Source organism: Notothenia coriiceps, unplaced genomic scaffold, assembly GCF_000735185.1.
Source record: "Notothenia coriiceps isolate Sejong01 unplaced genomic scaffold, NC01 NC01_scaffold00038207, whole genome shotgun sequence".
Taxonomy (NCBI): Eukaryota; Metazoa; Chordata; class Actinopteri; order Perciformes; family Nototheniidae; genus Notothenia; species Notothenia coriiceps.
The window spans coordinates 211,960-227,476 of record NW_011370908.1 but is presented as its reverse complement, the minus strand read 5'-3'; the positions used below and the strand labels follow the sequence as shown (position 1 = coordinate 227,476).

The 15,517-nt window shown below is 40.3% G+C and overlaps 1 protein-coding gene across 1 annotated transcript; it reads left to right on the top strand.

The window, feature by feature from the left end:
* Positions 1–2,327: 2,327 nt before the first annotated feature.
* Positions 2,328–11,720, top strand: LOC104968066 (neurexophilin-1). Its single transcript, XM_010797624.1, has 2 exons — positions 2,328–2,618; positions 10,177–11,720. The coding sequence occupies exons 1-2, from the start codon at positions 2,544–2,546 to the stop codon at positions 10,978–10,980; spliced, it is 879 nt and encodes a 292-aa protein (XP_010795926.1). The 5' UTR covers positions 2,328–2,543; the 3' UTR covers positions 10,981–11,720.
* The last annotated feature ends 3,797 nt before the right edge of the window (positions 11,721–15,517 follow it).

Below are 15,517 nucleotides of genomic sequence, written 5' to 3'. Positions count from 1 at the left end.
TTGTAAATAACAGCAATTTTTTTATTTTTTTGGAGAAAAAATGATCAAATTATGTGTACATTTATTTTGTATTGCACAGAAATGTTTAGTTTGAATATTGCAAAGTGGGTGTGTGATATGTTGCTGATTGTTGTAATCATGATGCAAGTTGGATGTTATGAGACAAAAAAACGAGAAAGAAAAAAAGAAGCAGAAGAAAAAAAAGAGTAAAAAGGCTCAGCCGTTTTGTACAGGATGTTTATATGTGTGCAAAGAATTACCGAAAAAATAAATAAGGACACGGTTGTTAACACAAGAAGAAGGTTGTTGAGCCGTTTTTGTCATTTACTTTATTTATATATATCTATATACAAGGAAGCAGAACCCCTTAATAAAATGTAAAAATGGCTTTGAAGGATATCAGGCTGGTGTTTTCTTACATTGTTTCTTTATGTCAACAAATCCCATAAAAACTATTTGTTTACAGCCTGACAGATACTGGCGTTTTGAGGATACTATTATTATTTGTTTATTCCTCTTTTGGCCAATAGCTATCACTTTAAACAAATAAAATAAACAAACAATGCTATTTTATTATTTAACTTCATTTAAGAATCCCATCCAACTTGTATACATGGGACATTTTGAATTAAAACGTCCTTTTATCAGATTTGTTGACAAAAACAAACAAAAAAAGACTACCACTTCACCTATCCTTGAAAATGGAAAAATCATTTCACAAAGAAGTAAAACGCGTAAAGAAAGTTGAAATCCTTCAAATAAATTCCTTAATAAGTCCAGTCTGCTCTAACAGGGGTTTTTTAAAACACATTATTCAAACTCACATTTAGTTTTGATTCAAAAGGTTCAAAAGAATGATTTTCTTACTCGATTAACTATTTCTTTAGTCGCTTATTCATGTATATCTACTTGAACAATCACTTCAGAGATATTCAGAGTTTTAATTCAGATTGTTTGTTATTTTAATAACTAGAAAGCCCCTGAATTAGTAAATGTTCATATTTTGGTGATTCCTACATTTTCTGACTTAATTCAACATAAAACTGATTCTACAAGTTAGTGTTAAGAAAGGAAAAGAAGAGCATGTGTATGTGTGTGTATATATAATATATATATATATATATACACACACACACACACATTGAGCTACAATGTTTTTGTTAGTAAGACTTTTCCACCTGGAAGGACTTTTGCAAACCTGCCCGGCACGTTGCATCAGCTGAAACATTATATAGTGAAACACATTTGAGTTTGCAGACAGCCTCTTTTTTTTCTATTTTATGAAACAACCTCTGGGGGTAAGTTGTGGGTTTACTTCTGCTTTTTTTTCATCATTTGAAAACATTTGGTTTAATGTTCTCTGGCTCATGAGGAGCTGTGTCGAGTCAGGGACGAGTTGCTCACATCACATCAGGGCAGTGTTTTGGTGTTGAAGACTAAACAATGAACCAGAGAGTCTACGTAACAAACGGAAGGCTGGAGTTATTCAGATGTGGGTGTTATAACCAGAGGCAACACAAGATGCTATTGCTCTGCATTATGGGAAGTGTAGGATCCAGTCTTCTAAAAGTTGACCTTAAAAGACAAGAAGTCGTTCTTCATTTTTTAGATTATCTGTTGCAAGACCACTAACTGTTTAAATAGGTAAAAAGGAGATAATAAATAGGTATAGTCCTATTTAATAAAGATGTGTGTCTGATACTGACGGATATAAAAACAGCTCCAAACACAAAAGCAGGGCATTTCTATTTTTTTACTTTTTAAGTGGGAAACGTGATAAACCCAATTTTCTTTTCAGCTTTGTTATGTAATAATCTAACCTAAATAAGTCACTCACTCACAGTATAAGGGATTAGAAAAATGAACAGAAGAAGCTGCAACATGTCAATATGACACCAAAATACTAAAGGTCCCATCAGGTTGTTAAACTGTAAGTTTAAGACGATATATCCTCTTCTGTTTGGGGTCCCTTTGGTTCAACCTGTTCCTCCGCCTCATGATTCCAACATGGCAGCTTTATGTGTCTCCAGATGTTCACAGCATCTGGTGAGAGGGGCACAGCCACGGCAGCTGGCAGCCACTAGATGTCAGCCCCTGACGTTGTTTAAAGAAAAGTTCCTTCTCAAAAGTCTATAATGTGAACCTCCTTCTCTGCTCCCCGCTTTCTCCTCTCTCCCTCCCCCCTCACTCTCTCACTCTGTTTGTCCCTCCATTCCCCCCCGAACCCTCTCTCCCCTCTCTCTCCTCTCTCTCTCTGAAGCTCAAAGCGCACTATATAAAACATCCCTCCACACTGACACTCAGATGTACAAACACCTCGGCTCTCTCCCAGCCGTGCATCAAAAATCACCTCAGAGACACTCGTAGCGTTTTAACGGCAGACTTCTGACCCCGCTGAATGAGCCTGAGAAGATCCATCACTGCCCCCCCCCCCGCCGCCGCCTCAGGACCGCCTTCCTCACTCTGTGTTTCCCCTACAAGTTGTGCAGCTCAGTCAAAGGGACATTTTTTTTGCGGGCTGAGAAGATCAAGGACAGTTTGACATGAGGGGGGACGCTCCACAAAGAGGCATGAAGACCCCGTGTCTGTGGGCTCTGCTGCTGTCAGTCGTCTCTCTGGTGAGTTACATATCTCTTTACCTCTAATCACTTTATATATCGCTACAGTGTGATTTATGTCTGCACCTATCTGGTAGAAGGAATATCAATGAATGTGCACAAACAGAGATTGTGACTGATAAGTGACTTTCAGTGTGAAAACAAGCATGATTTGATTTCTGCTAGACGTCTGTTGCAGTCAGTTTATAGAAAAGTCTAGAAAATATAAAACAAAATATTGTTTTGTTGATTTCAGACTAATTTGACTTATGATATACTAAAAGGCATGTTTCTGAATAGTTTTCCTCACGTTGGACCCCTGTAGTGACACATCCCACCTCCACAAACCTGTAACTGACTCGTTAATATCTTCATGAATGAACAAATGTGAACACAAGCTTCCCAAATCCAAAATCTGCATCTTGACAAATCCGCCCGCGCGCAATCCCGCTGGATGCCTCTCCCTCAGCACTATCCATTCATCCCTCCTTTGCATCTCCCCTCCTCTCTCCCATTTACAGACACACTTCAATAAGAATATATTTGACAGTGCGGTGGAGAACAGCCTGAGCCCATTATGACAAACACACCAGAATGCTCCTAACTCAGTGCCTTGACAGTTTGTGACAACCCAATTCCTTTAATCCTCAGAAAGACAGTAACCCCTCACCCGCTGATAAATCTGTCAACAAAGCAATCAAAGCAGAACAGGAACCACTCCTCTCTCCAAATATTCCATAAACTTAATCCCCACAAACTTGACTGGCCTTAAAAAGCTCCCGTGGTGTTATCTGTGTTTAATTTGCATAGTGATGGAAAGAAGTCAATTACTATTAATTATTCTCTACAACTTAATACCCATTATCGAATTGAATTCACCGTCTTGAAAACCATAAACTCAATTTCACAGCTGACTAAGCGCACTAATCATTTCCCCCCCCCCCCCCGCTTCTTTTTTCTTTTTTCTACTTTACGGTGGCTTGCTGCTTTGAAAGAACAACATGGATTGTTCGATTTCAGAAGCAATAACATTAACTTACATGGATTCCCTTATTGTCTCAACATAAAGACGAACATGAATCATCAAGTGTGTGAGTTATATGTACCAAAGCATCATGGTAGTGAGTTGATCTCATAGCATCAGATGATGGGAGTGTTTTTTTTTTTTTTTCCCAGACGGAGCTGCCAAATTGCTTCGCTATGCTTTAATGGGATGATCATAATTGTTTCGTACTCGGTGCATCCTAAGCTTTCGCCTGCAGCTCCTTCAACAGATTGACAGACCCATGGGAACCTCACAAACTTATTTTGGCCGCCTTTGAACCAAGTCGTGTGTGAAATAATATGATTATGCATTTTTCCTCTGGGTAAGTTGAAAACTGGTGGCTACTTTTTTTTTCTCTCTCCTCTCCCCCCTACCTCCTCTTCCTCCTCCTCCCTCTTCGTCTTCAAACTGCCCCTGCTCTAATACCCTGCAGTCTGTCCGCGTATAGTATTTATCCTGCTCAGAAGTCATGGTAATAATTGTGCCCCGGCCGCTCAAAGCGCTGCTGCAGAGATGGGACTCGGCTCCATCCACAGCTGCCTGTGATGTCTTGACACACTTTGTGATTTGTCATCATGTCTGACCCCCCTCAGGTAACACTTTGATATCACTAGGAGAGCATAGACCTAAACTCTTAGCGGAGTTAAATGCCCTTAGTTGATCTATCAGCTCAACCAACGGGGGAACCTCACAAGGCGAGACAAGTTCAATTCCTGTAAATGACAATCATATCCCGCAGTTGGAAAAATAATCCGCATCAACACATCAAGGTCTCTTAAACCGCTCCTGTACAGAGGAACATTTCAAACAGACTCCAACTCAGCTGATATTCCACAGACCAATATGTTTACTGAAGTCCTTCATGCAAGCTGAAGGTCATACATATATTAAAATATGCCTTTACTGGGAGGTGGAGCGAGACTCCAGAGGGACTGTCTGGTACCTGAAAGGTCACAGGTTTGATCCCACAAAAGCCTCATGTCCTTGAGCCAAACTGCAACCCTGCATAGCTCCTCAGACTTTAAGACTCTCTGGATTAGAGAGTTTAATACCATACATTTTAAAGAAGTTCTGAAGGCTTCTGCAGTGTGGTACTAATGCACATTAAAGAACAACATCTCTCTTAATCTCTGCATGTTGCAGCTCAACCCACACCATCCAATCAAGATTACAAAGTGGCAACCCATATCTGCTCTCAGCCCAGTGCTCTGTTTAAACTAGAACCGTCGCACTCTCAAATCCTCCCCGCACAGCAGCCGGAGCATTCAGGTAAATGAAAACTGACACACACTTTCATTCTTCCTCGCAAGGTTTTGTGTACAGCCCACCGCCGAGTCATCTGGCTCCTCCGACGGTTCTATTAAAGGTGGAATTTGTTGGCCGCTCCGGGGTCCAGCACATAGAAAATCCTCCGAGCTCCCGAGGGGGAAGCCGGGGTTGTTTATCTTCCTGTTTCAAAGAGCGGACGCCTGCGCCTTATCACAGCCTCGCCAAGAGTAGATAGCATTTAGGTTTGTCCAACACCCGGCCTACATGCTGCATCTGGCAATCTGGAGAGTCGTTTCCTAAAAGACTTATGCATACCCGTGCTGTTTGTGTTATCGTGTTGAGGGATTCTGCCTCATACACACAACCTGGGAGTAATATTAATAGACAGTTACTGTAAATGGGTTTTTTTTTGGGGGGGGGTGGCTGGGAGAATCCAGCATGAGAAACTGCAGGCCCAAAAGTTGGAATAGCTCTGAGCCAGGAAATGAAAGTGTCTGAAAGAAAATGATTGGGAGATACGTTTGAATATCCTTGAATGCAAACACTATATTTAATATGTATTGCAAATTGAATTTGTTTACATTGCTGCATTTGGACGATAGGACTTTCTGTAAGTGAGTGTAGTTTTTGGGAATAAAAGGGGCACTCCACAGATTTTAAAGACATGTACAAGCCACCTGGGGTCCAAGATGCTCCTGTTATAATTCTGGGGAATTTAGGAGCTAGAAAGACACTACAGAAAAAATACATCTGGATATCTCGACATCTGCTGCTTTGATTTTTCTCATAGTTTTATCCGAGTCCCCTGTGTGTGTGTCTAACTGTGAGGAAGGGTATTTCACCTTTATAGCTGAGGACAACTGATACTTTCATATCATGTGTCTTAAACCCCTGAAAGCTAAGTTTAAAAAATCAAGCAGGCATATTTCCCCATAACATTAAGTATTATAAATATATCTTGTGTGCAACAATTAAAGTTAACGTTTAAAACCAACATACTTTGTTTGTAAAAGCGTACCACTAAAACAAATACAGAAAATCTCTCCTTAAAATAAAAAAAGAAAGTTCAAAATTGAGAAGAAAATATAAAGAACCCCATTTCTTAGCTGATTAAGAAAACATGCTTTCAAATCTTTAAAACTTTGACATAAGAATGTAACTTCTGTGAAACACAAACTGATGAAATCACACCAACAGCTCTTTGTAGGACGGTGATATGCGTAGCAGTTTTTCCATATTTTCTTATTGTCAAAAAACACAAGACAAAAACCTAAGGGTTAGTCCATCTTGAAACCCTGTAGCACTCTGCCCAAAGCCCGTTCGTTACTACTTAACACTTACATTTTTATAAACAAAACAGGGCATTGCAGCTTTACCAAATGTAACTCAAACAGAAGTAAATGGTGCATTTGTTTTTGAACAACGTTTAGTGATTTGTCCTCTCAGAGTGGATTGGTGGCATCAATAATGCAGGTCACAACCACCTGAGTGATGGCTGTGTTTATCTCTATTTAAGGCTTCCACTTGATTCTTTCATTATTGATTAATCCGCAATGGATCAATAGAACACCAGAAAATAGTCGTTTTAGTTTCTAAAAGCTCAAGTTGAAGTCTTTAAATTCATTGTCCAAACCACAGTCCAAAACCCAGTGACATGTAAGATACTTTCACATGTTTTACTGTTTAAGCTATCCATGATGAAGATCTAATTCAGATCATTGTTCAATTAAATACAGTATGCACAAAAGTATTCATGATTTAGAGTAAATCAGCCTGAAGCATGCAAAGATACGTCTAATTCTAAAGGGTCAAACAGTGATTCATGGATTAGAAATTAAAGGAAAGATTTGTGTTGGTCTATACATTTAGAATCTTTAATGTCAGATTCATCTCAATTTTTATTGTTGTGAAATACTGGAAAGTTTGCTCTTTTTCTGGTCACTAAAAAAAGATTCAAATGAACCTATCTGAGATGTAGATGGGAAATCATTCTTAAATGAAGCTGAGGGTTTGTAGAAAAACACAACCTTTAACAAAGAAGCTGCATCATAATAAGGGGCTGAAGAACCAAAGCGATGGGAAGCGTTGCGTTGACGGTCCCCACTGAAATCATAAACACAATATTAAAATACATCATAGCTAAATGAAGCCAATAGAGTGTGAAATACATCTCACTTCTATCTGTGGAAGACATAGCTTGATATTTAATAAAGCCCTAATATTGGCAAACCAATATCTGTTAAACCCAGTGTTATCAAAGCGTGACTGTTGACCTTTATGCTGCCATTTTTGTTTTTCTCTTGTCCTTTATCCTACAGTATTTTCCCTCTTTTCTCTCTGCAGTATCTCTTCCAGGCACACAAACACTGTGTCTCTCTCTCTCTTTGTGCCTGGCTTGCATGTTTTTGAAGCCAGCGAGAGGTAAATGTTGGCCCTCCGAGTGTTGGTGCAGTCAGTCGGGGTGTTCTGGATATAAACGTAGCTTTAGTCAGGACTGCCTCTGATCTGCCTAATCTCCCCGGGCTGGATTACAGGTTGGGCTCTAATCCGTGAAGTGGGGTCTCTGTGAATGTGCCTCTGAGTGCTCTAATCCAGAGACTGTCAGGTGCTTTAGATGAAAGCTAATTGCATGTCACAGTTTGGGGACCATACATAACGCCGCGACAACAGAGCGAGTTCATCACAACAACAAGACATCGGTCTGATGGTGACTGTGAACACACTTCAGATCATCTTGGAAGAAAATAGTGAAGAAATCCCCTCCAAAAAAAAACAAACTCCAGTGACATCTCCTTTTACAAATTATTCATAACATGAAGTCACAGAAACTGACGCTGCCTCCCAAAACACACTGTTGCAGGCAATCTAATTTCCTGGTGACAAGGTGATCAAACTTGGAGTGTCTAATCCTACTCGGATTTGAATTGTTTAGGAAGTGTTCTTTACATTACACACACACACACACACACACACACACACACACACACACACACACACACACACACACACACACACACACACACACACACACACACACACACTAATTAGCCTGACAGTCACTTAAAGCAGCTCAAAGCAGTTTCCTAATATCCCTTGATCTGGTTTCGAGACTCCGTTGAGACTGAAACCCAGTTACTGAGAAGCATCAGTAATTATGGCAAGAGGAAAATGATATTTCATTTGATCATTAGAGACTACAGTCTTTTCTCAGAATAGAAATATTCATGAAAAATAAATGGGGATTAGAGTCTGGATTACGGGTCAAAGATTATTTTTAGTGATTATTGGAAACATATAAAACTGAATTTATGTTTAAAGTCACATTGGATCAAGTGTTAGAAACCTGTACATGTATTTCGAATGAAGGTCACTAGCTTTTCCATAACATCATATTTGACCTTGTAACGCCGAATAAAAAATAATCTGACATCAGCTGCTGTGTTAACCTAGAAAAAAGCAATTATTTGAACCATTAGAATCAACATAAACAAACAACCTGAAATATTATTAAACCCTAAAACAAAGCCTATATAATGTTCAATGTAATAATGGGTTCTATAGCTGCCTAGCTGATAGTCCATACGATACTGTTTCACCGAGCTTTTACATCCTAAGGAGCTTTATGTTTGACTCTAATGGTGCCAATAAATCCTGAACAGGAAGCTTCCCTCATCCTCACCCTCACTTCATCTTTTTACAATACATCACCAGTGAGGCCAACGTGACAGACTTTTGTTTCCAGCAATGGAAGACAAAAGGAGGTGTTCATTAATACAGTTTAACTGCCCCGCTGCGCAAGGAAACTGCTGAAAATCATATTTCTATTCTCCTCGTCATGACAATCACTCTGCACTGAAGGTCCTGCAGCTTTCCTTTTTCTCCTATAAAACCTCACCACTGCAAAGATTTGATCTCCGATTGTTTGAAAGGCTTCGGTTAGACTCCGTGTATCATGCTGCCTATTAAAATAAGTTCAGGTTATGTCGGGTTTTTTTCACAGAGTTAGAGAGACGTTACTACGCCAAAGTCTCCACAATGCCACCAACGGTTCTTTCACATCAGGTCATTCATCTTCAAGGACTCTTCAAAAACAACTGCAGGCCATCTTTATAAACTCCTTCACTCTGAAGCCAAGTGCATAAAAAGAATGTGTACTTCAGAGAGATAGCACCTCCCGCACGATATCTAAAGTATTACAATGTCATATAGTGAACTTTCTGAATAAGAGAAGACCTTATGTTCAGAGTATCGATCGCGGGGCGGGGGTACAAAATGTAAACGCTTCGACCAGATAGATCTGCTGTCACGTTCCTCGGCTGGGGTTTGGACATCAATGTCACAAGCCTCAGCGGGGTGAATGGGGAATCTTAGCTCTCTCATCTGTGTGATTGTTAGAGGAGAGACACAGAATGAATCATCCATCATCCATCCAGGCCACATTCAGCAGGTGCTGTTGCATCATGTCTGCGCTTCATTCATCTCGATGTATGGCAGGCATACCCTTAATCTTGATTAAGACGAACAGGCACAAGACGGTTTCCAACTGTAAGACTTGGTTACAGTATTAACAGAGGTGATCTTTGCTTGTGATGGATAGAGCTTGTTGGTGTTTTGTTGCTGCAGCAAGATTGATTGTGGTGCTGTTTGTTTGTTGGCAGGACTTCCCACAAATGTATCAACAGATATTTAACACGAAGCAGACAGTGTCTACACAACGCTAATGCCAGACAGAACGTCAACATTGAGCAATTCTGCAAAAACCTGGTTTTACGCAAGGCTACAGAAAGAGTGTGGTTCTGGCTAATTAAAAAAAAGTCACGTCACATCTAACACTGTCCATCACCAATGTCAATATAAATTCAAATTCGTGTTCTGGCTCGCTAAACGAAGACTTTGTTATTTCAGGCATTGGAACTTATTTGATGAAATGTGTGAATTTGACGCAGAAAATGTTATTGTTTACATTCACCAAGACTCACACTTCATTTTACAAAGCGACATTAATCAAAGAAAATGATATTGACAAAGGCCCCACCATATCTGTCTGATAATATACTACTCTGCACTATTTCTATTCTATTTTATTTACTTGCACTATCATCTGTTTTATTGTGTTGCACTGTTGGAGGAGCCTGTGCTATATTTTTTTAACTATAAAAGGTTGTTACCACATTTTTTTAAATAAAATTGTTCGATAAGCATGCAGTATCAGTAGAACATTTTTCAGTAATGGTGATTTTGTTTTTGTTTGTTTTGTTCTTCCAGGTGACCAGTGCTGATTCACCAAGTACAGGAAATTCAGCCTTGAGAGAAAGCTCAAAATCCAAAGTGAAGACTTACTGGTCTGAAGGCAGCAAGGCAGTCTCCATCAGCCGCCTGCTGTCCCAGAGCTTCTATGGCAAAGAGAACTTCACCTCTCTGGATCTGAACTATGACGAGGCCGACTCGTTCTCTAAACGGGACCAGTGGAGCTGGCTTTACAACACGTCCAACCCCCGCGACCCTCGATCCAGGACGAAGCGGAGGCCCATCGTCAAGACCGGCAAGTTCAAGAAGATGTTCGGTTGGGGAGACTTCCACTCCAACATCAAGACGGTGAAGCTCAACCTTCTCATCACTGGTAAAATCGTGGATCACGGTAACGGGACATTCAGCGTCTACTTCCGCCACAACTCCACCGGTCAGGGCAATGTTTCCGTTGGACTCGTTCCTCCAACCAAAGCGGTGGAGTTCCAGGTCCACCAGCCGTTCCACCACAATCACCACCATCAGCAGCAGCAGCAGCAGCAGCAGCAGACGGCTCTGGAGACCAAGGACAACAAGCTGTTCAACTGCAGGGTGGAGTATGAGAAGGTGGAGAAGGGCACCAGGAACTCGCTGTGTGCCCACGACCCCTCGCAGAGCTGCCCTCAGGAGCAGACCCAGAGCCACTTGTCCTGGCTGTGCTCCAAGCCCTTCAAAGTCATCTGCATCTTCATCACCTTCTACAGCACCGACTACAAGCTGGTGCAGAAGGTGTGTCCAGACTACAACTACCACAGTGACACCCCCTACCTCCCCACCGGGTGATCACAAGACCAGACAAGGACAAAAAAAAGAAGAAAAAAAGATGCTGGGACAGACTGTCGGATCTTGAGCTATGTCAGATTATTTGAATGAAAATGAAGTCAAGACACTTGAAACTTGGCAGGTATTATTACAGCTAACATATCCTTGATGCAAGACTGATATTGCTCCAACGAACAGACCCACCCAGAGGTCATTAGGAGAGCATTTAGGGAGGCATTTATAGGCTTGCAATACTCTTATTATATGCATAGCTGCTTACATTGAAAGGAAATTCTCAAGCCAACCGCAAAAATATGCTGATTGTATTTATGTAAATATTGTGGGTTCCACAAAAAGCCCAGAAAACAATTTTATTAATGTTTTCTCCTGCTAATTTGGTTGTTTATGTTGATAGTGCATTTCCGTCTCAATCACGCTTTCTGTCTTTTCCAATCAGTCTCTGGTAATCATTGCAAACACGTAAATGTCAATGCAAATAAGAAGAATCTGTCAGTATGCATTAGAGTGCATAATGGAAAAAGCAAACATATTTTGAGTGGTGTTGTTTTCTGCAGTGTGATTGTTAGAGTGAGTATACCTCTCCGATAGTGTTGTTGGAATCTCGTCCATTTTCATGCATGAACCAAATGTGGTAAACAGCTGAATAACGTCCACCTATATTTCCATGTTATTGCAGCTGTCAGAAATAATCCTCATCATGTCACCGGAGAAAAAAAAGGTATAAAAGTCTTTCTATTTTGTGTATTGTGTTAGCAGTTCTTAAGCCACAGCAAATGACACCAATGGAGGCTCAAAGTCAAACACAAGCAAGTAAATGTGGTAATAAATAAATAAATACAACCTGCAGAAGACACAACATTAGAGAGACACACACGATCCTTCTTTTTGCACTGCTCCTTAAAAAATAAACGTATGTGTACTTCTGTTTTCTTAGTCCTGCACTTCCATTTTAGACGTTTAGCCTGCTCTTTTTCATGACTAAAACAAGTCGAGTATAATAACCGTAACTCCTGCCTCCCTAAAATAACAAGCAGAGATGACAGCGCCACAACATCCCTGCAATATCCAAAAATATCTGTACACCTTGGAGTAATCATTTATAAAACGTGCTGAATTATGGGAGACAAACAGGGTCAAAAGTGTTTCAAAAAGTTAAAAAATACAAAATAGAAAGAGGCAACATTGGTGTTCATCTAAAAAAGAACAATGTGAGAGGTAGTATATTGTGTTTTCTGCTCCAGAGGAGACACAACATACACTAAACAGCAGGAGCTAATCACACATTCCACCTATCTAACATTTGCACCTCTGGTTATCAAACAAAAAAAGAGAAATTCTGGATGAGACTAACACTGGCTGTTAATGATATTGGATGCTCCAATTGGCTATTAAACCTTCATTACATAAATTGGGAGCCACTGGCTCCATGTGAAGCATTTAGAGGGAATGAACACAGTGAAAGTGGGAGCTCTGCAGAGTCAACACCATCCAAAGAAGGAATTAAAGTGCCGATGGAAAATCTGTAAAAAGAAAAGCACAAATGTGCACCTAGGGGCGCAATCACTGCTGTCTATTTAAATTCAGTGCTCTGACACAGTGTACGCTATGGTATATGCAACTCAGTAACTGCTAATGGCAGCCTGGACGACATCCAATATGCCAACATGGGGTGTATTTTCTGACAAGGCAGGCCAAAGAATAGGGGTCTGCCTGTGGGATGAGTGAGCATAAAGAGGAATTTATGATGTGGAGGAACAAGGCTGGCAGAAATCACTGGAAGCACCTGACTCGTAAATTGAGAGCATGTTTCTGTCACCCAGAAGAAGAAATGACTAATGTCTCAGATTGCTGTTTGGGCCAGTTCTTTCATCTCAATAAAGTCACTTTGATATCCCTCCCCCCTACCCAAATGTGCCAGGGACAGTTTGTTCAGCTTCAGAGAATTAAAGCAGCACTTTGCTGAAACAATGCAGCCTCATTATGCACATAATCTTACAAGTGTAAACAGTCTGGCACGAGTGTTTGGGTGTGAGAGCAACTATGAGATGGATCTGTGCCCGACTGATGCTGTCTGAGGGCAACAGCAATGTACTGTGTTGTGTACAAGCCACATTATTAATGGACAGATTTATTCACAGATATCATTTAAAGCTACGCTACACAATCCTTAAACAGCGAGACAAATGACTTACGTAATGTGAATTGTGTGACAAACTCACACGTTGCTTTTGCACGATGCTGAACGGCGTTATAACATCTTTAAGCTCATTGTTTTGGTTTTCATGGCCCACAATTTCACCGTTTTGATTCACTCTCATCGACCCCAGCAGCAGGCAACTGTTTTTACAGGAACGCTCTCTGTACGATTACTGCCCAGCACCAAACTGACAATGTTAGCTACAAGCTAGTGAACATAATGTCACGTTTAGCAGCTAAAGAGGCTGATAATTTCCCTCGGGAGTTGGTAGAAAGCAAAGGAGTGTGAATATTTGACTTCAATTTGCAAGGTGGCCAGAAACACCCACGAATACTAACATTTTTCTGTATCTGCGTAAATGAAAATGTTGTCAAACTAATGAATAAATGCAGGCTTACTGTAAGAGTTTGAACATTTTCTTTGTAAATCAGCATTTTATGTGTTTCTAATCTAAAAGTAAGAGATACTGTAGCAGCAGATATCATGCTGTTTTACTCCAAACTTTACTATCAAAAACAATATTTAGCATTTGGAAGAAATTAATACCTTAGATTTAGTAGTTTAGTCTAGTATTAGTCCTTTTATTAAAATATCTATCAATCAAATGGGAGGGAATGTAAGTTCCAATTTTATGTTCTGGCTTTAAGCGCTATGGGCTAATCTTTTGTTAACTTTCAGATCACTGATCGTACCTTCAATTCCACTTAATTTGACGATTAAACAGGGGGGATGTATAAAGAAGAGATATCTAATTAAAAAAGAGATGTAAGATCAATCCAATCTTAAATCTAATAACTTAAATTCAGATGCAAATCTCTGTCTTGAGAGTAATTTACCAAAAGTGGGAGAGGACAGCTTCTTCTTTAAAAGCCAACATTTCTTAAATTATGTTAATCTGAAAGCACCAGTTTATCCAGAAACAAGAAGAACCTCCAAGGAATGGTAGGTTTATGTATGAATGAAAGCGACATCATTACAACCCGGCAGTGTTTGAACGTCTAAGTTATCTTCGGGTCCAGATCTTCTCCCTCGGTTCAGTCGTCCTGGGCCGGAGCCATTCATGCCTGCCGTCTCTCCCCCAGCTCGCCCACAATCCCTGATTAATGTGGTCTGGGCGGGAGCTGTCAGAAATGGCAGAGAGAATCATGGGATTTCTCCTTCAGAGTCCCAATGACACCCAGCAGCTGCAGGAGTAAACAGATGACTAACCACTGGCCTTTTGGCAGCCTGTGGAGATTCACACGGAGGGAGGGCTGTGAACGCCGTTTTGACATTTAGGTGGATTAGAAGTTCTTGGGTTCTGCTCTCGTGGTGTCAGAGGTGGTTGGCATAGTAATTATTTGCGTCTTGATTTTTCTCCGCTTGACCCCCAATCGCAGTGAAAATGTACAGATTTGTTTTTCTCCCACTTACAGACAAGTGAAATAGTTATTGTAAAACATCCTTACGAGCCTCATTTACAAGCAAATCACATTTTGTTTGCACTGCTACAGAGGAAACAATACGTGTCTTACAACAAGCAATTGTCATTTCATATCATGTGCTGCTGCAGATTTCATTTCAAATATGGGGCTGAAGTTGTCCTGGGGCACAGTCTTGTGTGAGGTATTGACATATTAAAGGCTCCATCAGACAATGGCTGGTGTTTTTTTTCCTCTTTTTTTTCAAATCACAAATAAATTACTCTCCTCAAAACACTTTTACTCCGCCGGAAATGAAAACTCACTCGTTGTGAATGTCTCATATCAGGTAAAAACTGGAGAGAATTAATTAACCTTTGTCATTTTAATTGCTTTAGTGACAGCTGTCCTTTGGTACCAGAGCTATCCTAATGCACATACTGTGGGCTTGTCAATTACTTTCCCAGTGAATAGATTAAAACGCCACAGAGGATAGAGTCATTTCATTAGTCAGACTTAATGCCCCCCAGACATAACCAGGTACGAACACTTCGCCCTAAATATGCAGAAAAATGAACAATACTATTAAGCCTCTATGAATCGAATGAATGTGGCAACATGGAATTAAGTTTACGCTCTATTTAACTCTGTCCTATTGCTATTATTACATTTGGTATACAGATTTCTCTTTGGAAAATTGTGATAAATAAGAATGTTTTTAGGCTTTTAATAATGGTCTCACAGACTGAAATGCGGGGAACCTGCGTGCATGGCGCAGCTAATTGCTCTAATGGATGTTAGAATCGTAACGCTGTCAATTCTTATGGTTCTGGATAATGGCTGACAGCAGCGACTGTCTAATTCTCCCATTTTGCTCTTTGCACATCTATGATCTAATGCTCCTCAGCTCATCATGAATCTGAAAGGAATGAGGCCGCTT